Source organism: Ceratotherium simum, chromosome 11 (assembly GCF_057802395.1).
Source record: "Ceratotherium simum simum isolate JZ-2026a chromosome 11, ASM5780239v1, whole genome shotgun sequence".
NCBI lineage: Eukaryota > Metazoa > Chordata > Mammalia > Perissodactyla > Rhinocerotidae > Ceratotherium > Ceratotherium simum.
This window is the reverse complement of record NC_141910.1, coordinates 28,529,077-28,553,886: the sequence shown is the minus strand read 5'-3', so window position 1 is coordinate 28,553,886 and position 24,810 is coordinate 28,529,077. Positions and strand designations below refer to the sequence as shown.

The following is a 24,810-nucleotide window of genomic DNA, read 5'->3' as shown; positions in this document are numbered from 1 at the left end:
TGTGTGGAGTGTCCTGTATTGCATGCAAGTTTCTTGTCCTAAGAGATGGTTTCCCTGCTGCAGATGTCATACCCGTGCAATGGTACACCCTTTCCTTACACTGCTGTTGGTCACAAATACATTGAGCCAGATTTTCCACATCTTCTGATACTTCAGTCACTGCCTGGTTGCAAATTGGTAGTCAGGAAGACTTTACACACTTTGCGGCAATAGCTCGTATGACAATTCTGAGGTAATTTGTTGGAGACACCTTGCTCCTTATAGAGAGTACATTAGTACGTGAAAATTAAGGCCGGTAGCACCTTCTCCATACTGAACTAAGAACAAACTGGCATCTTAATGTTAGAGGATCAGGCCCAGGAGTATATGTGGATTGGAGTCTTGCCAGTATCAGGAAACTCCTGTGCTCATGTATTTTTTATTTCTTATTTTATGAAAGGTTTGATTTATGTGCCACTAACATCTGGGTGTGTGGGTGAACACACTGTGAGGAAGCTGGTGAAGAGAAGGAAAATTAAACATTTTAGAAGGGATCTTCTTCACTGCTCGATGTGATTTCTTTAAAAACAAATATAAGGTATGCTTTATTTTGCATCTTCAATCTTTTCATCTAATTTGCATATATCCTTTGACTGTCATATTTTACCTCAAAAATTTAGTTCCCTACACATATAGTACATTATAACAACTTTACCTTTTTCCTTATTTAGTCACTAAAAACTTATGTTTGTAAGAGAACAACAAGGAAAACAACAAAGCCATCCTCATTTTCCTTATTTTTCTTTGGTTGTCTTTTTTTACCAAGCCTATTCTGACTCATATCCTGGGCTATCTCACTTTGCGCATGTTTCCAGAATTTGTTTTTTATTTTTTTTTCATTTTCAGTATTTTCCCTAGTTCTTCTTTTTCCCATTATTCATTCTCCAACTCCTGTTTCCACATATTCTCCCTTTTCTGCACCATCTCTTCCTCTTTCTCTAGACCTTTATGGAGAGATATGACCTTCTTTGCTCTTTTTATCACAGAACTTTCATGAAGTTCTGCTCCAAGTCCCCTTAAACTATGTGGAACAGATTGTCCTAGCTCAAGGGAACACTCCAGTGAGAGGCATGGAATGACTTGGAGTTGTGGGTCTGAAAGGTGATGGGTTATGATCTGTCTTAGGTCCATTCCACCCTTAGGATTCTGTGATTCCATGAAGAGATACTCTTGGGATTGGTGGATCAGGTAAACGTTTTTTGTGCATTTAGATTCTCCAACTCAAATATTATAGTTTGAAGTTAAGTTATGCTGAGCTGAAAAACAAACAGACAAAAAAATTTCCAAGCCAAGAAAATATTTGGCTCGTTTCAGAGAGGCCAAAAGATCAATATTGTCAGATGGTTAGAAATCCTTATAATATCTGAAAGCTGATGAACTCTCAGAAGGGAGAGTGTGGAGGGATTAACTCCTAATGCCGTTAACAGGTCTTGCTCTGGTGCACCTTGGCTCTCCCCACCTGTATGGTAACTTTAGATCCTTCCAGGGGAACTAGAGATCATTGATATCTGTAGCAGTCCATGCCCTCCCTTGGATTCCTGTGGTGAGGGCTTTATTCAGGGTGAAAAAGTTGCTGTCTATATGGAACCATGCCCAATATGGGAGCCATTAAAAAGGGAGGCTGCAAAGTTCTGTGTCACAAGTGATAAGCATAAATTCAAATCTACTCATTTTGTTGAGGCAAAATAATACTCGTTCATTTGTTTCATAGTGCACCTACTCTGTTCCAGGCACACTGTTAAACCGTGGTGAACAATGATGAGTAAAGCCAGATACGGGGCTCCCACCCTCAGGGAGTATAGAGTCCAGTGGGGAAGATAGGCAGTAATCACATAATCACACAAGTACATTTAAAATGGTATCAGTAATAAGTACTAAAAAAAGGGAAGTACATGGAGCTATGGAGCATAAAATAGTTGGGTTTGACGTAGTTGTGAGGTGGGAGGAGATCTGAAGGAGGAAGAGGAATTACGTGCTTGGAGAGTAGGGTGAGAAGTTCCCTAGAGACATTGGCCACGTGCCAAAGCTCTGTGATAGGTGGGATGGAGAGAGAGAGCCAGTGCAGCTGGAACAGAGTGAGAATGAGGCAGCAGCAGGGGGCAATATGAGGATGGGCAGCAGGGGCCAGATCATCCAGGGGCTCAAAGGCCATGTTATGGATGATTTTGCTCTTTAATCCTAATAACAAAGGAAAGCCATAAAAATGCTTTGGGGGGCCAGCCTGGTGGTGTAGTTTAAGTTTGTGGTTAAGTTCCCCTGCTCCGCTTTGGCGGCCTGGGGTTCACGAGTTCAGATCCCCAGTGTGGACCTACATACCACTCATCAAGCCGTGCTGTGGCGGCATCCCACATACAAAATAGAGGAAGATTGGCACAGACATTAGCTCAGGGCCAATCTTCCTCACCAAAAAAAAAAAAAAAAAATCTTAGGGGGTAGAGTGGGAGAAGTGATCAGACTTACATGTCAAAAATATTTATTTAGATGTTATAATAAGCATCCTATGAATTATTAGAGGACCTCAAACATTTAAAACTGAGATATTTTTTCTTTTTTTATTTTATTGTGTTAAGAACACAACATGAGATCTATACATTAAACAAATTTTAAGTGTACAGTATACATTATTGTTGACTATAGACTCAACATTTTACAGCAGGTCTCTAGAGCTTATTTATCTTACTTGCCTGAAACTTTATGCCTGTTGATTAATGACTCCTTATTTCTCCCTTCCCCAGCCTCTGATAACCACCATTCCAGCATTTGATTTTGTGAATTTGACTATTTTGGATACCTCATGTAAGCAGAATCACGTGGTATCTGTCTTTCTGTGTCTGGCTTATTTCACTTAGCATAATGTCCTCAAGGTCCATCCAAGTTGTCAAATATTGCAGAATTCTCCCTCTTTTTTTAAAGGCTGAATAGTATTCCATTGTATGTATATAACATATTTTTTTTAATCCATTCATTTGTCCACAGACATTTAGGTTGTTTCCACCTCTTAGCTGTTGTGAATAGTACTGCAATGAATATGAGAGTGCTAGTACCTCTTTGAGATCCTAATTTCAATTCTTTTGGATATATACCCAGAAATGACATTGCTGAATCATATGATATTTCTATTTTTAATTTTTTGAGGAACTGCCATACTATTGTCCATAGCAGCTGCACCATTTTGCATTTCCACCAGCAGTGTTAAAGGGTTCCAATTTCTCTACATCCTCTCCAACACTTGTTGTCTTTTGTTTTTTCCATAATATCCATTATGACAGTTATGACATGATATCTCATTGTGGTTTTGATTTACATTTCCCTGATGATTAGTGATGATGAGCATTTTTTCCATATACCTGTTGGGTATTTGTATGTCTTCTTTGAAGAAATGTCTATTCAAGTCTTTAGCCCATTTTTGAAATAAAATTATTAGTTTTTTTGTTATTGAACTGTAGGAGTTCCTCATATGTTTTGGAGATTAATCCTTTATCAGATATATGGTTTGCAAATATTTTCTCCTGTTCCCTAGGTTGCCTTTTCACTCTGATGATTGTTTCCTTTACTGTGCAGAAGCTTTTTAGTTTGACGTAGTCTCACTTACTTCTTTTTGTTTTTGTTGCCTGTGCTTTTGGTGTCATATCCGTAAAATCATTGCCAAGACCAACGTCATGAAGCTTTTCCTCTATGTTTTCTTTTAGGAGTTTTACAATTCCAGGTCTTATGTTTGAGTTGATTTCTGTTTATAGTGTAAGATAAGATTTTTGTTTACAGTGAGGGATAATAACAATTTCATGATTTTGCACGTGAATATCCAGTTTTCCTAACACCATTTGTTGAAGAGACTATCCTTTCCACATTGTGTATTCTTGGCACCCTTGTCAAAGATCAGTTGACTGCATGTATGTGGATTTATTTCTGGGCTCTACTCTGTTTCAGTGGTCTATATGTCTGTCCTTACGCCAGTACCATACTATTTTGATTACTGTAGCTTCACAATATATTTTGAAATCAGGAAATGTGATGCCTCCAGCTTTGTTCTTCTTTCTCAGGATTTATTTAGCTATTTGTGGTCTTTTGTGGTCCTGTATGAATTGTAGTATTGTTTTTTCTATTTCTGTATAAAATGTCTTTGGGATTGTGATAGGGATTGCACTGAATCTGTAGATCACTTTGGGTAATACAAACATTTTAACAATATTATGTCTCCCAGTTCATAAACACTGGATGTCTTTCCATTTGTTTGTGTCTTGTTTAATTTCTTTCATTGATGTGTTGTAGTTTTCAGTATGTGAATCTCTTACCTCCTTAGTTAAGTTATATCAGTATATCTTTCTCCATAAAAATGTGGTCAAAACACCCTAGAGTGAAAATGACAAGATCAAAACAGTGGAATAAAATTATTTTGGACCAGTTTTTGAATTTTTAGGTGCATTTAATATAGGGTTCATCATAGGTATTTTCATCATAGGTATGCTTAATTTTTCATTTTCTTTCCTTCAAATCAAATTTTACTTTATCATATTTGGAAAATGAGTGAAAAATTAACTGTTGGGGTACACATGCTACTTGGAAAGGAAGAGCTAAAAAGAGGTTGATCATTCACATTTGATCAATAAATAATGCTTTTATTTCTGCCTGTAAATAGTATGGGTACTTGTTTGGGACTGCTGCTAACTATTTAGTAACATTATTGTCACCTAGTAAATTCTATTGAATTATAATCACTCGATTAAATTATTTTGTAAGTTGATAGTGAATTTAATTTGTAATTTATGACAGTGGTTTATAATTTGAGAGCTTGGAGGATTCTGATCAGCTTAAAAGTATGAGAAGCCATAGCCTACTTTGATCATTTAAAAAAATCAGATTCTGTTTCAAAAAGGGCTCACTTGAAGTTTACCAATTTTCCATTGGTAAAATAGGTAGTAACTATTGGAATTTTTCATTTACCCTTAGTGAAAAGTAACTCCACTTAGAATCGGCATGGTTTCTTCCCAAACCAAGCATAATTTCCGCTAATAAATTATAAGACCTGGAACAAGTGATAAATGATGACCAAAAGATATAGATGCTAAATGTTTAGTTAAAAAAAGAGCAATCTTCTAGAGAAAAAGAGTGAAGTTCTTGAAAAATATTAAAATAAGTGTGTAGCTGTAGTTCTTAAACTGGATGCAATCTTACATTAATTGGTTATAAAAATTATCTAGTAAAATGAAATGCAACACATCAGTAGAAAGGGCAGCTTGAGAATTGTGAGATGTTGACTTATTCTACTGTTTTAGATCAGCAGATCCAAGACATACTACAAAAGAAGAAAAATCTCAAATTTTGTATATAGATGAAAGTTTTCTTTTTGGAAGGAAGGAGTCACCCTGAGCTAACATCTGTTGCCAATCTTCCTCTTTTTTTTTCCTTCTCCCAAAAGCCCCAGTGCATGGTTGTATATCCTAGTTGTAAGTCCTTCTAGTTCTTCTACGTGAGCCGCTGCCCCACTATGGCAACTGACAGACGGGTGGTGTGGTTCCATGACCAGGAAGCGAACCTGGACTGCTGAGGCAGAGAGTGCCGAACTTTAACCACTAGATCATCAGGGCTGGCCTGAAACTTTCTTTTTTAAACTCTGGGAAATCTGTTTGCAAATCAGTCTCATGCATGTTGTTTAATGGTTGTGTATATTAAGTCTAGTCAGTTCAGTGTAGTGGTTAAGAGGGCAGCCTCTGGAGCCTGACAGCTTAGGTTCAGATCCCTGCTTTCTCATTTATTAGCTGTAGAACCTGTGAACAATTGGGGAAATTACTTAACCTGTTAGAGCCCTGTTTTCCTCCCTTCTAAAATGGAGATGGTAAAGTCCTACTTCACAGGATTGTTGTCAGGATTAGATGTGTTAATGCATCTAAAAAATTTTACCTGTTATTGTCATTATTACTAGCTACAGGAGAGAATTTTCTGGACTATTACAAATAGACTTGTTCTCAATGGAAAATATAGTCTGTGTTTGGAGAATATTCTTTCTTACCTGAGTTATTCTTTTTTCTTGTTCTTTATTGAGGTCACATTGGTTTATAACATTATATAAATTTCAGGTATACATCATTGTATTTCGACTTCTATATTGACTGCATCGTGTTTACCACCAAAAGTCTGGTTTCCATCTATCACTGTACATATGTTCCCCTTTACCTCTTTCACCCTCCCCACATCCTTCGTCCCCTCTGGTAACCACAAATCTATTTTCTGTATCTCTGTGTTTGTTTGTTTGTTTGTTTTATTCTCCACATATGAATGAAATCATATGGTATTCATCTTTCTCCATCTGACTTCTTTCGCTTAGCATAATACCCTCAAGGTCCATCCATGTGGTCACAAATGACAAGATTTTATCTGTTTTTATGACTGAGTAGTATTCCAATGTGTATATATACCACATCTTCTTTATCCATTTATCCATTGCTGGGCACTTAGGTTGTTTCCAAGTCTTGGCTATTGTAAATAGTGCTGCAATGAACATAGAGGTGCATGTATCTTTTTAAATTAATGTTTTCATGCTCTTTGGATAAATACTCAGAAGTGGTATAGCTGGATCATATGGTAGTTCTATTTTTAATATTTTGAGGGCTCTCCATAGTGGCTACACTGTGGTGTTTTCCTTAGCGACTGCACCAATTTACATTCCCACCAGTAATGTATGCGTGTTCCCTTTTCTCCACCTAAATTGTTCTTAACCTCTGTATCTATATGTTCTTCTTGAAGGTGTTCTGGACAGCTGTGGGCCTTCTGTGTGTGTGAATGTGTGTGTGTGTGTGTGTGTGTGTTGTCATTAAGACTATAAAATGTAGCACGCTATTATATTGTGATAAGAATCTAATATCGCAGGTATTAAAACAGTGGGAACACACAGAGAATAAAACTAATTCTAAGAAAGTACGTGTAACTATGTGACCTTGGTAAAACACTTTCTCTCATGTCTTGGCTTGTTTAAAAAATTTTTTAAATCATGTAAAATGCTGGCATTAGACTAAATCCCAAATTTCCTTCCCAAGCTTTAGATTATAAATGCTCTGCTTGCACAGCTGGTCTCACTTTAATGATTCCATGCATCCTGGACACCTGTAGGATGGACCAGTGTAAAGGGAATCATCTGTTTTTAACCCACTGAAGCTTGCCAGTGGAAACCACAGTAAAAAGGGTTATGGCATCCAGAAATGAAGTCTGCAATATTAATGTAGAGGCAGTGCTGAATGACAAAATGATGTGCCAAAAGGGGGGGGGCTACCTGAACTCCTGCATTGCTTAATTCTAATAGGCATGAGCTGAAGTTTCTTCAGGCAATGTATTCCAGATAGAAGCTGCTGGGAATTTTTGCCTTTAACTTTCATCTTCCCTACTCTGTCCTCTCTCCATTTATAAAAAGCTACTGCTTAAAGGGCTAATTGTTACTGATGTTGAGTGTCACCACCATCAAGGACCCACCATTTTCAAGGTACTCTTCTGGGCGTTGAGTAAATATTTGCCAATGTTCTAAATGCCAGAGCCTCTTGAGAACTTAAGAGGAATGTTACTTAGGCAGGGATAGGGGAAGAGCAGAATAATTCCTGGCCTTGCCATTGTGCAGTGAATTTTGGAGGTCTGGGCTGAATGTCTCCGAAAAATGTACCACAATTACTACTGCTTTAACTCTTACTGTGTTGGTGGCTGCATCTCCCTCAAGCTGCCTGAAATGCTCTTTCATTTCAACACTTTGGAGGGGAGCAAGAATTCTCTTCTCATTTGGATTTTGGTCTGTGTTTGAAAAGGGAATTATGGAAATATAATTCTGTGAGGGCATGAAAAGGCAAGCCATGGGCCTCACAATGAGGGCTCAGCAAGTTGCTTCATGTTTTCCATTCATAGCCGCCTCTTCTCTGTCAGCTCTTTTGAAGCACCCATAAAGCAAAATAAGCTCATTAAATATGAAGGGGCAAGTGAAGTTGGCAGTTGCACCTATTCAAATAGACTTTCCTTTTTAGATGTTTACACTCCAGAAAAAAGAACAGTCAGAAGACGAATGCCTCCTTATCAGTGGCTGCTCATGGCCTCCCGTTTGGGTAAGTGAGGTCAGTCAGGGCCCAGAAGATGTGGGCATTTTGCTCCAGATCTGGTACTAAACCAGTCTATGAAGTTAATGTCACAGCAAAAAGGCAGAATGGCCTTGTCACTGTCATTTCATTCACTAAGTTTGTATATAAGGATGAAGACTGACTGATGTTTCTTTCTAAACAATCAAGGGCATTTTTTCATGACTCTCTCTATATGGACATGGCCTTGCCTTGGTTGTGCCATCTTGCTGACAGGGACAAGCAATAGCTCTGGCCTGTGGACCAGCTCTTCCCATCTGTAGATTCTCTTCTTTCATGAAGCTTTCCCTGCAAATTTGGCTCTTTTTCTGAACCCACAACATCCACATTTAATGCGCTGAGGGGTATGCCGAGATACATAAGAGATGGTTTTAACCCTTGAAATCTTATAGTCATTAAATGAGATAATGTGTGATGATGTTCAGTAAGTTGCCATGCAAATGTAAGGCAATTTGAGCTGAATCTTGAAAGATGAAAAATGTATCTATGGTCTCTGATTGTGGAATAGTTTGAGCAAAGACACAGAGGTGTTTGTAATCAGTGGACACTCTTTTTGGTCCTTATTTTAAATGGCCTGAGCAATATTTGATACTGTTGACCACTTGCTTCCTCTCGAAGGGTTCTCTTGGCTTCTAGGACAACACATTTGATGGGGTTTTCTCCTGCTTTTCTGACAGCTCTTTTCAATCTCACCCCAGGTTTCTATGACCATATATATGCTGATGATGCCTCACCTGTGCCTCTAGCCAGGCTGTTGTCTTGAAGGTCAGACCTGTATATCTAATTGTCTGCTGTTCACACCCACATATTCATCTTACTTAAATACCTTCGGTCCAGCATGTCCAAAACTGAACTCATTATCTTTTTCCCCAGGTCTGCATCTTCCTCAGTGTTTCCTATCTTAATGAATAATGTACATCTAGTTATTCAAGCCAGAAACATGGTATAATCTTTGACTCCTCCCTCCCCATAGCCTTCCGTATGATAAATGATCACACCCTTTATATTCTAGCTTCTTAATATCTCCTAAATCTGTCCGGGTCTCTCCGTCTCCATTGCCACCTCAGCTCTCCATCATCTTTTGGTTGGATGACTGCAGTATCCATCTATCTTCATTCTTTCCTCCAGCTAATTCTTCTCTACCTTGTAGCCAGGGAAATCTTTCTAAAGCACAAATATGATCATTGTGTTGTTTCTTTCCTTAAAGCCCTCTGATAGCTCCTCTTTGCCCTAAGGATAGTGTCCAGATCCCTAAATAAGGCTACTCTCCTTTATTGTTCTGGCCCTATTGACCTCTCTTGCCTCATCTCTTGCCACCAGCACTCAAACTTCCTGAGCTTCAGACATTTTGAAGTGCACTTACAGTTCACTGACTCACCAGGTAAGTTTCCATATTTCCAGGACTATCTAACACTCTTCTCCCTTGCTCTTCCTCTGGTCTCAGCTGGGAAATCACTGTTTATACTGTATTCTAATGGCTGGTTTACTTGTCTATATCCCTTTAGGTCAGTCAGTACCTCTTATAGAGTCTGGCACAATTTAGATATTCAGTAGATAATTTTTGGATGAATGAGTGAGTGCTAACGCACAAGGTGTCTTTAAGGAATGACAGATCACCCAGTTTGACTGGAATGCAGGATATATAAAGGACGGGAGTGAAAGATATGAAAGAAAGGTAGTTGGGTGTCTTAGATTGGGTTCCCTGAACAGAAATTCTGAGATAGAGGTTCAAGTGCAAGAAGTTTATTGGTGAATGCTCTTGGGGTCAACTCCTGTGAGGGACCCAGGGAAGCAGGGTATGGCAGAGGGAGAAGTTGAACTGAAATGAAGTTGCAACAGGGCCCTCAGCTAATCCCACATGGCATACAAAAGATGGCATAACCCTACAAAGTTGTCCTGAATTGAGACAAAGGGGCTGGGACTTTTTATTCTCATAGCAGTTAGTCATTAGATGTAGGATGCCACTGGAGAGGGGGCAAAACTTGGGCCAAACAGCTCCCTTTGGCCAAGGGTACTTTCTAGGGAAGAGTTCAATTATGATCTGTCAAAAGTCAACACTACTGGCAGTGGGGGAATGAATGCTTTGGTAGTAAATGGGGGTCTGGGTGGCACATTACAGCGTCCATGACACTAGGCCTAGTTTATGCCAGACTAAGGAATTTAAACTTTATTTGATAGGTCTTGGGATGCCAATGAAGGTGTTTACACAGAGAAGTAACGTGATTCATAGCTGTATTTAGGAAGATTAATCTGGCTAAGGTGTTTAGATTGGATCGGAGGTGGAGAAATTAGAGGCAGAGAAGGCAGTGAGAAACTTTTGAAATAGTCCAGGTGAGGAAATAAAGGCCTGAGAAAAGGTGTTGGCAGTGGAAATGGAAAAGGCAGGATTTTGGTAGCAAGAGATATGACAATGCTAGAATTCACAGGCCCTGAGGACTGATTAAATATGGGAAGTATGGAAGAGGAAGGAGACTCAAAGTTGATTTTAAGTTTTTAAACTTGGGTGAAATGTAAGAATGATGATGCTGGTAATAGAAATTTCAGAAGGATACAGGCTTGGTGGTAGATTTGTTGAATTTGCAGTATGGCTGCTACTCAAGTACAAGTAGCCTTCAGGTGGCTGGGTGATTTTTCAGGAGGGCAAAATACACATAAATAAAAGTTATATAATGAAATAAGGATGGTTGTACAGCATATAAATATCAAATGGATATATAAACAGTTAATGCTAAGGGAGGTCAGAGAAGAGAGAAATCACTGTGGCCAAGAAGTCTTCATGGAGGAGGTAGCATTTGAGTGAGATCTAGATGCAGGTGTGGGATCTATGATGGGGAAGGAGAGATAGGGAGGAAGGAATGATGACATTCTAAGTCGGGGGCAATGGTTTGAACAGAGTTAGAGAGGTAGGAATATACACTGCATGTTTAGGGGACCATGAGAAGATCAATTTGGCTAGAAGAGAGGATTCATTGAAGGAAGTATTGGTTTAAAAAGTTGGAAAATTGATTGTGGGGGGCACTTGAATGACAGACTAAATGATAGGGAGGTTAGAGAAGTTCAGGAGATTTCTTGTAAAACCTTGCCTCTATTTCTGAAGTCTAATACTATCTACTGCCTAAATGTGGGTCTCCACAATCCCACAGAACTAGAACTTTCCACTTGAAAGACATTCTCAGTTTTTTTTACACCAAAGTGGCTCTGATGTAGAAGACTACTAGTCATTGGCATTCTTTTTCATGGATATTATATGAAAACACATTAAAGGCAAGTCCAGCCTGCATGTGTCTCTGAGGCTTTTATATTCAGTCTTTGCTAAGCTTTCACGAGGCTCAAAGAATCTGCGGCCTAATTGATCAGCTGGTTTACTGGCTCACCCTGAAAAGTAAATATTGTGTATCTGCAAGTGGAAAAATCAGTATGTGTAATCTAGCTGCCTAGTCACGCCTGCCCAAATGCTGTTGAAAACTTTGACCAAGGGCTATAAAACTGTCAAGACCTGGGGCCCAAGTTCTCTTCTACACCAAATAGCTCGTTACTGAAGCTATTGGGAAGATAACAGGGCATACGTTTGACTTGCTGGGATTCCTTATTTGCTACAGAAGCATCTGGCAGAGCTGAATAGTTTTGTATTACATCATTTTTCAATTCTTGTTTTTTATTTGTCTTCTAATTCAATTTATTTGACATTGAAACTTGCCCCACACTCTTCTAAGCATACTCATAGAATAAAAAGGCTATCGTGATATCAATGCAGTGACTTCAAAATGGAATCTTCAGATTGGCTCTTGGACTAGTAAAAAACAAAACAAAACAGAAATTTCTTTAGTGTCTTTGAGCAGATGTTTAATTTCTCCCTCCTCCAAGGTGATCATGGGCTGCTATGGGACATCCCCACTGCCATTTTGTGACATTCACAGCATCATTTCTTTTCTATTTTCTTTGCATAATTTCATTGCAGAGTGCTTGGAACATGTCTTCTGGAAAAAAAAGAATTGCTACTGAAGGGACTAATTTTTTTTTTTTGGGAACAGGAGTTGATGAATGATATGTGGTGAAGCCCCCCATTTACTTTTGGAGTGGCCTGCTAGATTTAGGACCAGCAATGGAGAGTATGCAACTGATGAGTATGCAATTGATGATGTACTTTCTGTTAAGGTAAGTGACCCAAGCATGTCTGTAGCTTTCCACATGGCTAATTGCATGAGCTTTCATTCAAAGGAAGAAAACATGTCAACTCTTGGGCAATTAAAAAAAAAATCACCTGAGCATGTTATTAAGTTGCAACTGATATTCAACAGCTCTACATTAATCTCTAAGAAGTGAACAAAGGAGTATTTACTCTTTTTATCCATTGTTAACTTTGCACAATTGATTTTATTCTTCAATCCACAGAAATATTTACTGCCCTGTAAAGGTTTCTTTTTATATTTATATTTTATATTTAATAGTGTCCTTTAGATGTTTGATTTAAAGGAGGTACATTTCAGTGATCCAAAGAGGAATCACACATGGGTTGTATGTTGTGTTTTCAATTTTAAATAGAAATCTTAATTGTTTAATGCCTTACTTACTCCACTTAGATCCTTCCTGAATCCAGACTAATTTTCAAGGCTGCCTTAGTCATCCCTAGTATAAACTTTTCATTTCCTGCCCATTTACCTTGGCTAGAGATGAAGAAGAGTCATCTCCAGACCCAATGGTGTGATGTTAGGGGTGCTGAGACTTTATTTCCCGAATTAACTCTCGTAAATAGTTTTTTATTAGTAATATTCCTTTAACAGGCACCAAAGATCTTAATGCCTTTTACTTACCCATGGTGTCTACTAGCCTCACCTCTGATAGACAGGGTTTTTGGTTTACTGACATGTTTTTAAAAAGAAGCACAGAAAATGTGAATGGCCACGTAGAATTAGCCACTAACTAGTAATGAGGTGGTTAGGGCTATGGGCTCTGGAGTCAAACTGACTTGAGTTACAGACTTGGCTCCACTTGTGTGACTAGGGCAGTTTCTTATTTCTCCGAGACTCAGTCTCTTCATCTTTCAAATGGAATGGAAAATCTCATGTCATAAAATGAGATATCTGTAAAGCACATAAAGTGTTTAGCACAGTGTGAGGCCACAGTGTATGGTATATAATAGTTGCTCAGTAAATGTTAGCTCTCTTTATTACTATTTAAATGTCTAGGCATTGAAAATGCCTTTCTTGAAAAAGCCTAACACCGATTTGCTGACACTAAGCTATACCTTTAAGATGTTCAAAGGCATGCATTAGAGTTTCAACTAAGGCGCTAGCCTAAATCCCATCCTAGGAGATTAATGTGAACTGCCTGGCACCTGAATCATTGCTGCTGAACTTCACTTAACACTTCTGAATCCAAACTGTTGCCACAGCTTTTACCTCTTGCATCTGCTTGTTTGACGTCTGGAACCTCTTGCCTTTGCTGTTGTGGTAGCCCAAGTCTGGCCTTTCCTCCTGATGCTCTCTTATCAGGAAATTTGGCCTTGTTATGCCGCGTCATCTACACTATGCCTGACCCTCTGGCCTGAGTTCTATTTTTGACTTTGCTCTACCAAGTCAGCATTGATGGACCCATCCCGTGGGCTGCATATAGGACACCAAGATATTAAAGTCCTCAGTTAATGGGACTGATGGATTATATACTAAAACACTACTGAACAAGCACTCATATGGAAGATTCTGGTAACTCGCTCCCAGATTTTCGACTGATCCCCCAGCTTTAGTTTAATGCCCATTTTGCTTAGGAAGCTTTAATATGGCCTGGCTGTGATTATCTGTCATATTTCCAAGTCTCCTATGGCTTTCTCAAGTTTGCTTTGAGTTTTTAAAAAAGAACTTTTTAATCTGATGTGAAACTCATTGTAAAAAATAATAATAATAAATTGCAGATATAGGAAAGTACAGAAAGGAGAATACAATATCTTTCAATCCTATTCCAGAAATAACTACAGTTAATATTTGGTGTACTTTCTTCTTTCTGTGCATATATTTATGTAATTGAGATAGCATCTCCTGCATTTTCCACTTAACACTACATCATAAACATCCCCCACTCCATCAAAATCTCGTTATAAACATTTTAATCACTGTATAATATTCTACCATGTAGATGTGCCATAGTTTTAACTTAGCTGTTCCCCCATTATTATACATTTAAACTGTCTTCATTTGTTTAGTTATTAGAAATGACACTAAAGTAATCATATTTGTGCATAAACATTTTTCTTATAAATTTAAAACTCTGTTCTAATACCTTTTTTTTTAAGAGTAAAAGAACAGTTTTCTTTCTGCCATCCTTGGACAAGGAGTGAGACAACAAGCCTAGTGAAACAACTAGGCTGAGCCAATGGTAGACACTTAAATATCTATTGAATGAATAAATAGGTATTGAAAAGGTGATTTTCCCTTATTAAAAGTGAATACATGGAAGTGTGGAACTAAGTAAGGGTTCTACTTACCCTTGAACACAAGAAGTACATTAAAAGAAGGGACATAGAGAAAAATAAGTGACACTAAAAATAAATCTGAGAGTTAGAAAGCTGTGCTCCAGTGGAACACTTCCATTCCAGAATAAAGAATATAGTCATTTTCTAGCCTCCCCATTGAGGCAGAGACTGGTAGCTAGTGACCAAACCCTTTTCAATCTTCTTCTTGAATACACAGCTAGACTCTATTTCTTAGCCTTCCTCGCAAGTGTGGCCAAAGGAAGATGAGCCAGTTCTAGGCCTGCCCCATAAAAGGTTCTCGCCTTCTATCTGCCATTGATCCGTTTCTTGATATAGATGAGCACAGTGACCTTGGAAACCATCTGTTGAAGATGGTAGAGCCCCCGGATGGAAGAAGCTTGGATTCCTGAATCTTTGCTGGGAACCAATTGCCTGCCTATTGGGTAATGGGAGCCAGAAACCTAGGCTCATTTCTGACATGTCCTTCTCCTTCACTCTCCACATCCAATCCATCATTAAGTCCTTTATTTTGTCTCCTGTATATATTGAATCTGTTCACTTCTCTTCATGCGCTCCACCAACACTTTTGTCCAAGTTAACATATCATCTTTCCTAGGCTGCTGGAATAGCCTTCTAACCTATACCCATCCTGGCCTCCTTTCAGTCTATTAAACTTGTTTTTCAGGGCCAGCCCGATAGCGTAGTGGTTAAGTTCACATGCTCTGCTTCGGCAGCCTGGGGTTCGTGGGTTTGGAACCAGGTGTGGACCTGCACACCACTGGTCAAGCCATGGTGTGGTGGTGTCCCACATATAAAATAGAGGAAGATTGTCACAGATGTTAGCTCAGGGCCTCACTTCCTCACCAAAAGAAACTCAAATGAGCAAACAAACAAAAATTTGTTTTTCCTCTACTACCTACTTTGGTGCTGGATGCTATAGCACACATTATATCGTGATAGGACTCCTGGCCTTGAACCATTGTGCATGCTGTCAGGTAAGGTCAACACAGAGTGTGGTAGGAATATTTCTAGAAGCTATTCCTATACCATACAGGAAGTGAAATTAACCATACATAGAAGTGACTGTGAATTATATAGATATATCCCACTAAACCCAAACTAAATGTATCCTCCTAACTAACTTCCCTGGGCTAGATTCCCAAAAATGGTTGTGACCACTCCAGTTCTATCTAACATGAGAAGTGTGATGTGACAGGGTGGGGGGTGGGGGTGGAGACATAAGAAGAAAGAGAATTCCTAATCAAAACTGTATTACTTTTGCAGCTAAACTGTATTACTTTTGAAAATTTCACAGAAATAACATGACCATGTGAATACATTGCTAGGCTCCCTTCAGGGCCTTGGAAGGGACTGGTGCAAGGGAAGGGCCTTGAAGCTTTAGCTTCATTGGCTTCCCTGAAAATTTGCCTTTGAAAGGCAACCAGGGCCGGCCCCGTGGCTTAGCGGTTAAGTGCGCGCCCTCCGCTGCTGGCAGCCCGGGTTCAGATCCCGGGCGCGCACTGACGCACCGCTTCTCTGGCCATGCTGAGGTGACGTCCCACATGCAGCAGCTAGAAGGCATATGCAGCTATGACATACAACAATCTGCTGGGGCTTTGGGGGGAAAAAATAAATAAATAAAATCTTTAAAAAAAAAAAAAAAGAAAGGCAACCAATTTTATATAATACTCTGTAGTTGGACTTGTGATGTGATCTGGAATCAGATAGGCTCATGGTGTTAACTATATGATACCACTTTACATATCTTATGTGTCTTTGCATCTAATTCAGAACCATGTGTCTTGGACGTGGTTGGTGCCTGATTTGCTGAGTGATATGCTGAGAAGAAGAAAACTAGGGTAGAAGAGGAGGAAGAGAGAAAAAAAGATGGAGAACCAAAAGAAAAAGGTTAAGGAAGAGGTTCATGTGCTATGCAGCCATCAGGCTAGTTACACGTGTTTCAGGTGTCAGAGTCATCAGGCAGTGCGCTGACCTTGGTCAGTGGATCTTGATACCTGTTCCACATCCTCTCAGCCACATGAGTCTACTGGGAGCTGCAGTAGAAATTTCTATCTCACTGACAGCATCCCACAACAAGCCTCTGTCTCTCTTCCTCTCTGCCTGAGGGCTTTCTTCAGTGCCAGGGAGCTTGCCCTCCTTCGGGCAGTTATAAGCGGATGTGGCGTTTAGTGCCCCAGGGGGCAACCTTCACCACAGCTATGGGAGTTGGTAGATAAATGGCCCAGTCTATGCAGCTTCTGGTGAGATGCTTTTGAGGTGAGTTCCACATGATTTCTCAGAGGATCCCCAGAGGAACTGAGAGCCAGTTGCCCACAGACGTGACCCACTCATTAACACACTCATTTATTGGCATCTCTCCCTTCCCTGACTCATTTTCCCCACTTCCTAACCTGTGCTTCCTGAGTTACCTCTCAAACTACCCATGCTCAATTCTTGTGTCACGGACTGCTTTTGGAGCAACACAAACCAAGACACCTGGTTTAAGTCATGGACAAGTAATTTACCACTTAAAGAAACATAATCTAAATATTAAAATACAAGACAAAGAATACAGTTTTTAAAGGAAATACACAATCTGGAGATACCCAAATAACTCAAAAAAATTATTTATTTGTGTTATATGCATCTGTTTAAAAATAATGCTGCGATTCTGCAGAAACTAATTTAATTTCTATGGGAAGATAAAAAAGAACTGAATTATTGCATTCAGGTCTTTAAAATTCTCTTGCATTTATATTCCAGCTCTGGCTTATTAAAGTGGTCTGTGCTCTATTAACATACATGTGCTTACAATATAAACAGCTAACTAGACATCTGTGTTGACTACATATAAATGGCAGTTAACTTTTTGCCTTGTTTCTGTTCAATGATCTTGATATTTTAGTCTGCTGGCCAGATGAAACAAGATTGGTTTTTTGGTACCAGATGTGTCACAGTTTGGGTTTGCATTTTGCAGGTGCTCCCCCCAGCTGTGAAGATGGAAACTTGCCATATTTCTGAGATGATGATTTGGGCTAGAAATAAAAGTGTGTTAAAAATAATTCGACATATTAATGGAGGGCTTTGTCCCTTGTGGGCTTCTTATACATAACCTATGAGCAGACCAGCAGCTGTTCTATATTTTAAAAGAAGAGTTAGAAAGTTAGAAGCATACATGGCTATTCAAAACATAAGCAACTGCTTGGAGTCATGGAAACAAGATTCAGCAATAAACTTGTATTTGTGAAGCTTCCCAAAAAATAATAATCCCACTGAGCTGTGTTCAGGTGGTCTTGGGGTATTGAACAATCTATTTCCATTGTTTGGATTCACTAAATCATCTTCCTTGTAGAGGCAGAGTGGTAAAGATGACTATATTAGATATCGGGATTGGTTTCTAGCTGATTTCTACCCTCCAATTTTTATATTTTTTAATCACAATAAAAAACAACACCCCTAACTGTTTTTGCCATTTTCACTTAAAGATATTGTGAAACAACTAAAAGCCCCATTGAGGACTAAGTTGTTAATAAAATGTGGAGTCTTATCTTATTCCGGGCCTCTAAAGCAAGAATCCTTTCAATGATGATGTTCATTGCTCGCCCCTTCAAAAATCACCTTATGAATATTAACCACTGTCAAGGAATGGGAGTAATATTTACACTAATCACTTCCCTTATTCTAATCCTGTGGAAGGAAGGACTCTGTAAGCCTTTTGGTCCAGCTTCTGAACCAGGAGCATATTAGCCCCACTCCGTCTTCACCACTGTTGCTCTAAAGCTCCCCCGTGCAGAGAGCTCCATTTGGATCTTTAATAATAGGCTCTTTTTCTTTTGGAAATTGCTGTCTTCTCAAGTATAATACGGTTTACATGATTGGTCCTTGAGTTTCAGTTTCTAGAATTCAAGAGTATTTTGTGTAACACAATTACTTCTGCCTCTTTGGAGTTTTTAAACAGAACAAATCAGCTAAAGTTTAAGAGAGTAAATCAGAACAGGTTGGTATCTGTGTTATTTCAACTCGACTATATGTGACAGCAGCAGTGCCAACTGGTTATGGCAACCAGCAAGACTGGTCCACGATTTGGGGTGGACACTTTGCAGGAAGAAGCTTGGAAGGAAAGGGATTATTTGTTGTTGATGAAGTTTGGAGTATGGCCAATGAAAAGAGCACCAGTCTAAGTCACAAGACCTGCATTCTAGGCACAGTTTTCTTGCTCAACAGACTGTGACCTTGATCAAGTCTTAAAAATAAGATGGTTTGAGTAGGTGACATCTAAGTTCAGAATCCTATTATTATTAAAAAGAAGCGTATGTAATAGAAGATTTTATTTTTGGAGGGGAAGGAGATTGCAAGTTGTCAAAGAAACTATTTAAGAGGGAAATTTGGCAGTGGAAGGGAAGTTATTCTCCTTTTGAAAAGTCTTAACAAACAAGAGGCCTTTCCTAACCACTATCAGAAAATAACTCTGTCTAGTCAGAAAGCATGGAAGTCTCAGAGCCCAGGTACGGGTATTAGAATGGTGAGGTGATGGAAACGACTGGTTCAGTCCTCATTATGGAGGCTTACTGAGTAAGAACCTATGAATTTCCTTGGAAGCATGTTTGGAAGCGTGGGAATCCATGGCTGGACATTTTTCACTGACAAAACAAGCTAAATGACTTTCAGTTTAACATGAGTAATCATATTTCAGTTAATATCAGTGGAAAGGAGCAAAAACATGCATAATTTGTGTGTGTGTGTGAGGAAGATTAGCCCTGAGCTAACATCTATTGCCAATCCTCCTCTTTTTTTGCTGAGGAAGATTGGCCCTGGGCTAACATCCGTGCCCATCTTCCTTTACTTTATATGGGACGCCACCACAGCGTGGCTTGATAAGCGGTGCATTGGTCCGTGCCTGGGATCCAAACCTGCGAACCCTGGGCCCCCAAAGCAGAGCGTGTGAACTTAACTGCTACACCACCAGACCAGCCCCCCAAAACATGGATAATTTAACAGAGTGAATACTAAAGAAAATTTATTTTGAATTGTAATTTTAAAAATTTATGGGTAAATTGGGTTATTTCTCATGTCCTTGGCCCCAATAATGAACCCATATTGTGAAGACCTGTTTTTGGGTGAGAACTATTAGTTTTCTCTTTCACCAATGTCCAATACTTTTCAACAGCCACTGCATACAAAGAATACTCAGCAGCTTTCAAAAATTTGGCAAAGAGAGCCATCTTTTCTCTGAGTGCAGCTCTAGGTAGGGATTAGTTATAGTTTTTAAAAGCTGGAAAAACACTTTGTTTCAATATCCCAGTTTTATGGTTTCTTTAGAAACCAAACGCCCAAGAAACTAAGTCTCATAACTGGTTAGTGTTAGAAGTGAGACTAGAACCCTGGTTCTTCTATACTACATCAGGCTGTTAGATGTTAGAAGGGATTACCTTAGAAGTTAGTTAATAAATGTTTGCTGCTGAATAATAATAACTCTCACAATGAATTATTCCCATAATTCCCATCTATGGGAGTTAGTTTAAATCAGTGATTCTAATGGAGGAGACGGGGAGGGAGTCATGTGTAGTTTGAAAACAAAGCAGGGCTTTGTCTTACTGCTTTGGTTTGTTTTTAGTGATGATATTTACTTTATTTTGAATTTCAAATTACATTAAAAGAGAGCATGAGATTTTTGTTTACTGAGGACCTGTAAAGGATCTCATCTGTTAGCTTTTCAAAGTTCTTTCCAGGATTTTGTTTCTGTGAATGAAAAAAAGACTTTTTTTTTTCACTTGCTATTCTTTTTAGTTAAAAATGAAACTAGGGGCTGGCCCGGTGGTGTAGTGGTTAAGTTCACATGCTCCACTTCGGTGGTCCGGGGTTCCTGGGTTCAGATCGCGGGTGTGGACCTACACACCGCTCATCAAGCTATGCTGTGGTGGCATCCCACACACAAAATAGAGGAAGACTGGCACAGATGTTAGCTCATTACAATCTTCCTCAAGCAAAAAGAGGAAGATTGGTAACAGATGTTAGCTCAGGGCCAATCTTCCTCAACAACAACAACAACAAAAAACAGAAAACAAAAAAACCCAAAAAACCCACAAAACTAAAAGTGGGTGATTTAGGCTGTGAAATTTGTGGATGAGTAGTCTCGGAATCAGTTTCCTTTTTGACACTCAAGATCAAAAGACATTGCAGGTGAAAACAACCCATTAACTGATGTTCATCAACTGATGAATGGATAAACAAAATGTGGTATATCTATACAATGGAATATTATTTAGTCTTAAAAAGGAATGGAATACTGATACATGCTGCAACATGGCTGAACTTTGAAAACATTATGCTAAGTAAAAGAAGCCAGACACAAAAGGCTACCTATTGTTTGATTCTATTTGTATAAAATGTCTAGAATAGGCAAATCCATAGAGACAAAAAGTAGATTAGTAGTAACTCCCACCAGGGCTTGTGGGAGGGGGGATGGGGAATGATTGCTAATAGGTTTGGGGTTTATTTTTGAGTGATAAAAATGTTATGGAACTAGATAGTAGTGATATTGGGATAACATTGTAATATACTAAATGCCATTGAGTTATACACTTTAAAATTGTGAATTTTATGTGCGTTTTACATAAAAGAAAAAGTAATTGCACCAGTGACACTTCAATATATTAACTTTTTCCATGTATCTATGATTTGTGAATAGGACTAGGCTTTGGGATAAAAGGGAAACCATCTTGTTGGCAGATAATGGCTTCTGTAGGTCCAGAATATATGTATAAAGTATATTATTATTATTTTATTATTATAAATAATATATAAATTATTATATATAATATATAATATATATAAATATATATACATAATATATATGTAAATATATATTATATATTATTACTATATTTTATTATATATCTTATATCATTATATTATATGTTATTACATATAAATATATATAACATATAAATTATATATTATATAATTACTATAAAAATATATAATGTATTATATATAATTACTATATTAAATATATGATATATAATAAAATAATAATATATATAATTATATAATAACATATATATGCGTAGAGGTAGAAGGTCAGGGCTTATGTATAAATATTTCAGAGTTTCCTGTTTCTTCTACAATCCTCTGTGAGGTGTAGATAAGACCCTGCCTACTTGTTTGCGAGTGAAAAATCTGTTGAAAGACGGTCTTAGGCTTTTCTTTTTTTTAACTCTTACCATTCCCAGGTCTGACTTGAGAATTGTGTCTGTATGTAGAAAAATCACTAGATTGATTAAAAATGAAAATTTTAGATCAAGCCTTAATTTATCTGGACTGTAACTAATCATGTGGACGGAGTGACAGGAACGCACTCAGCAGTCCTGCTGTATTGTGGCTGGTTGTGTACTCTGCTTCCTTGCCTAGCCCTTGGTTAGACCCATTCTCTCATCACCGTTTCTATGCCCCTGTAACCTTTAAAAGCCCATCCCCTGCTTACTCCCACAGAAATTTATGTTTTGTTCCTTGATCTCTTGGTGAACTTTCTTTTTGATAATTACTGCACAGTCAACTCTTTGAGAAACATTTGTTTCAGTGGCAAGGTTACCTGGTGTCAGAGGTTATTCATATGTGCTTTGAAACTGGATTTAAGAGAAAATTGTTTGCACACCTTTTTGTGGCATGATTTTAACAGTCCATTTATTTCCTTATCTCCTAGGTTATTTATTTTTTAAAATGTCAAAGGGTCATTCTTGCTTTGGCAGCTATAACTAATTTTTTCCCAGACACAAAAATTACATTGGCTTTTATTGGCTATGTTAAAAAAACCTCCAATGATTGGGTGATCCTCTAAAAGAATATTTATTTTTATTTAAAAATATGATACATCAAAGTGAAGCAGTTACATTTTAAACAAATAAGAAGACATAAAACCTTTTCATAGAATTGCGAGGGAGGGTAATATGCTTTAGTTCATTATCACTCTGTTTGCCAGGAATAAGAACCATCACCATTTTCTTCCTCTGTGAGTGTCAAATATAATGATGAGAAAATTCAACTATAAGTTAGTGAAGTTTTAGGGTTTTAATTTTATTCAGAAATTAAAACTTCTTCAGTAAAATACCTTTTTTCATTTCGCTCCACATCTTGTGCAAGTTCTAAATTCACGGATGTTATGACATTTACTGAGTGTTATCGACTGAATGTTTGTGTCCTCCCAAAATTCATATGTTGAAATCCTAACTCCCAATGTTATGGTATTAGGAGTTGAGGCCTTGGGGAGGTAATTAGGTCATGAGGGTGGAGCTGTCATGAATGGGATTTGTGATTTTATAAAAGAAAACCCTGAGAGCTCTCTAGCTCTTTTTCTGCCATGTGATGATACAAGTCTGAAACCCAGAAGAAGGCTCTCACCAGAACCTGACTATGCACTCTGATCTCAGAATTCCACCCTCCAGACTGTGAGAAATAAATTTCTGTTTTTCATAAGCCACCCAGATACAGTATTTTGTTATAGCAGCTCAAACTGACTCAGACACTGAGTTTGCTTCTTTAGGTCAACTCCAATGTGGTTTAGAAAGAATTTGTTTTCTCACCTTCTCCCTGTAGATTTCTCAATATAATAATTTTCTAGGGAATGCCTTATTCATTTTGGGTATTTTGCTTACTGTTTTTTTACATTCATAATCAAAAATTTCTGAAAAATTTAAAATATCCTACAGAAACCAGCATATTATACAATAATGATTTATTACTGTGTAATAAACAACCACGTTTAGACTGATCATAAAAATAAAACCCAAAACAAATATGGTAGATCCTCATTTTCTAAAGAAATATATCTTTATTGACTTTTTCCATTTTCTTACAAAGCAGTTAAAAAACTCATTCTTGAACTTGCATGCTATTCAATGTTAATGATGGCTGCCTCCTTATGAGACTGTCAGTGGAGCTGCAGTAAGTTTCCTTAAGCACCACAGAAAATAATCATTGCTTGGTCCCACTTTTACAGAAAAGAATCCAAGTTTCACTGGATAGAGTATGCTTAGCTTTCTTGAAGAAGACCAGTTTAGTGGATTAATGTCTAATTTACATACAATAATAAAAACAAACTTTGAATCTTTACAGATTAAATGCCCCTTCATACCATGGTGTAATTGTTTGAATTATTGGTGAGTGTACAGTATATAGATGTAGATGTACTAGATATGTCTATAAATAAAATAGTGCTTTAAGGTAACAATATTCTTTGGCTGATTTAAAGGCCTATAGTGAACTCTTTAAAAGACTAAAATGCAAATGGCCCCACTATTATTGTCAGTCTTAACACTGAGCTTGTGCGGAAGGTTCCTAAACTGTTGACTGTCAGCATCTCCAGGTCCACGATATATTCTCTTGGTCCTGATAGCGACTTCACCAGCACAAGCATTGCACTTACAGGACTTGTTTGCTAAAATAAAAGAAAAAAGAGGGAGGGAGAGAATAATTTTTCTTGGATTGGAGTTTCCATTATTTGTGAGTATACCTCCTATAAGAATTTCGGGGACAATTTTGAGGGTGGGATAAAAGTCACTACTTAATTCCTTCTTTGTTCCACCCTTTCTTGGTTCTATCCCTTGTCTACGCGTAGTCATTAGTTCCAAGTTATAGGGACTTGCTTTTTTGATAGTTCTTTGTTTTCTATTCATCCCTCTCTGTTACTGTTTCTCTTCACTTTTATTGAATAGTTCCAGTCTTTATAGAGCCTGGAGTTCAGATGAGAATCTGATAATTTTTGGACTGGTCAACAAAAAGTTGTCATCTTTCATTCTCAACATTGTGCAACTGTTTACATTCTAGAAGATGAAGAGACATGTAAATAGTTAATTTCAATAGAATGTGGCAAATGCTAAGATATAAGGGGACATGCAGGATATGTATGAAGATACATAAAGGTGTATATACATACTGAAAAAGAGGAGGGACCCCGAAGCATTGAGGGATGGCTTTTGAATGCCTGAGGAGAGTCGCCAGGAAAAATGGAGGTTTTGTAAAGAAGGACATTCAGGAGAACTGGATGCAGTTTCTAGTTCTTCATATTGATGACGAATGTGATGGGTGCTGGAGAGTGGGGGCAGATGAGATTGGAGGGGCAGGTAAGTAGATGTGTGAATCTGAATGCCAAGGAGAGCACAGGGATAGAGAAGTGGATTAGGGTTTAGCAATCACTTCAATAGG

The 24,810-nt window shown here is 38.2% G+C and overlaps 1 protein-coding gene and 1 pseudogene across 3 annotated transcripts in view; one reads left to right on the top strand and one right to left on the bottom strand.

The window, feature by feature from the left end:
- Positions 1-24,810, top strand: part of LOC147915962 (uncharacterized) — a 200,201-nt pseudogene that overhangs the window by 154,844 nt on the left and 20,547 nt on the right. The window contains exons 3-4 of the transcript XR_015553647.1: positions 440-577; positions 12,176-12,299. The product of XR_015553647.1 is annotated as an uncharacterized LOC147915962 (transcript). The remainder of the gene's footprint in view (positions 1-439; positions 578-12,175; positions 12,300-24,810) is intronic.
- EFEMP1 (EGF-like fibulin extracellular matrix protein 1) overlaps positions 23,407-24,810 on the bottom strand; it is a 57,762-nt gene continuing 56,358 nt past the window's right edge. Inside the window, exon 11 of one of the 2 annotated variants that reach the window (XM_087436741.1) lies at positions 23,407-24,043. In XM_087436741.1, the coding sequence (XP_087292867.1) occupies positions 23,882-24,043 (162 nt within the window). In that variant the 3' untranslated portion in view covers positions 23,407-23,881. Of the gene's footprint in view, positions 24,044-24,446; positions 24,747-24,810 lie in introns of those variants that run through there. The other variant, XM_087436740.1, reaches the window with a different exon arrangement.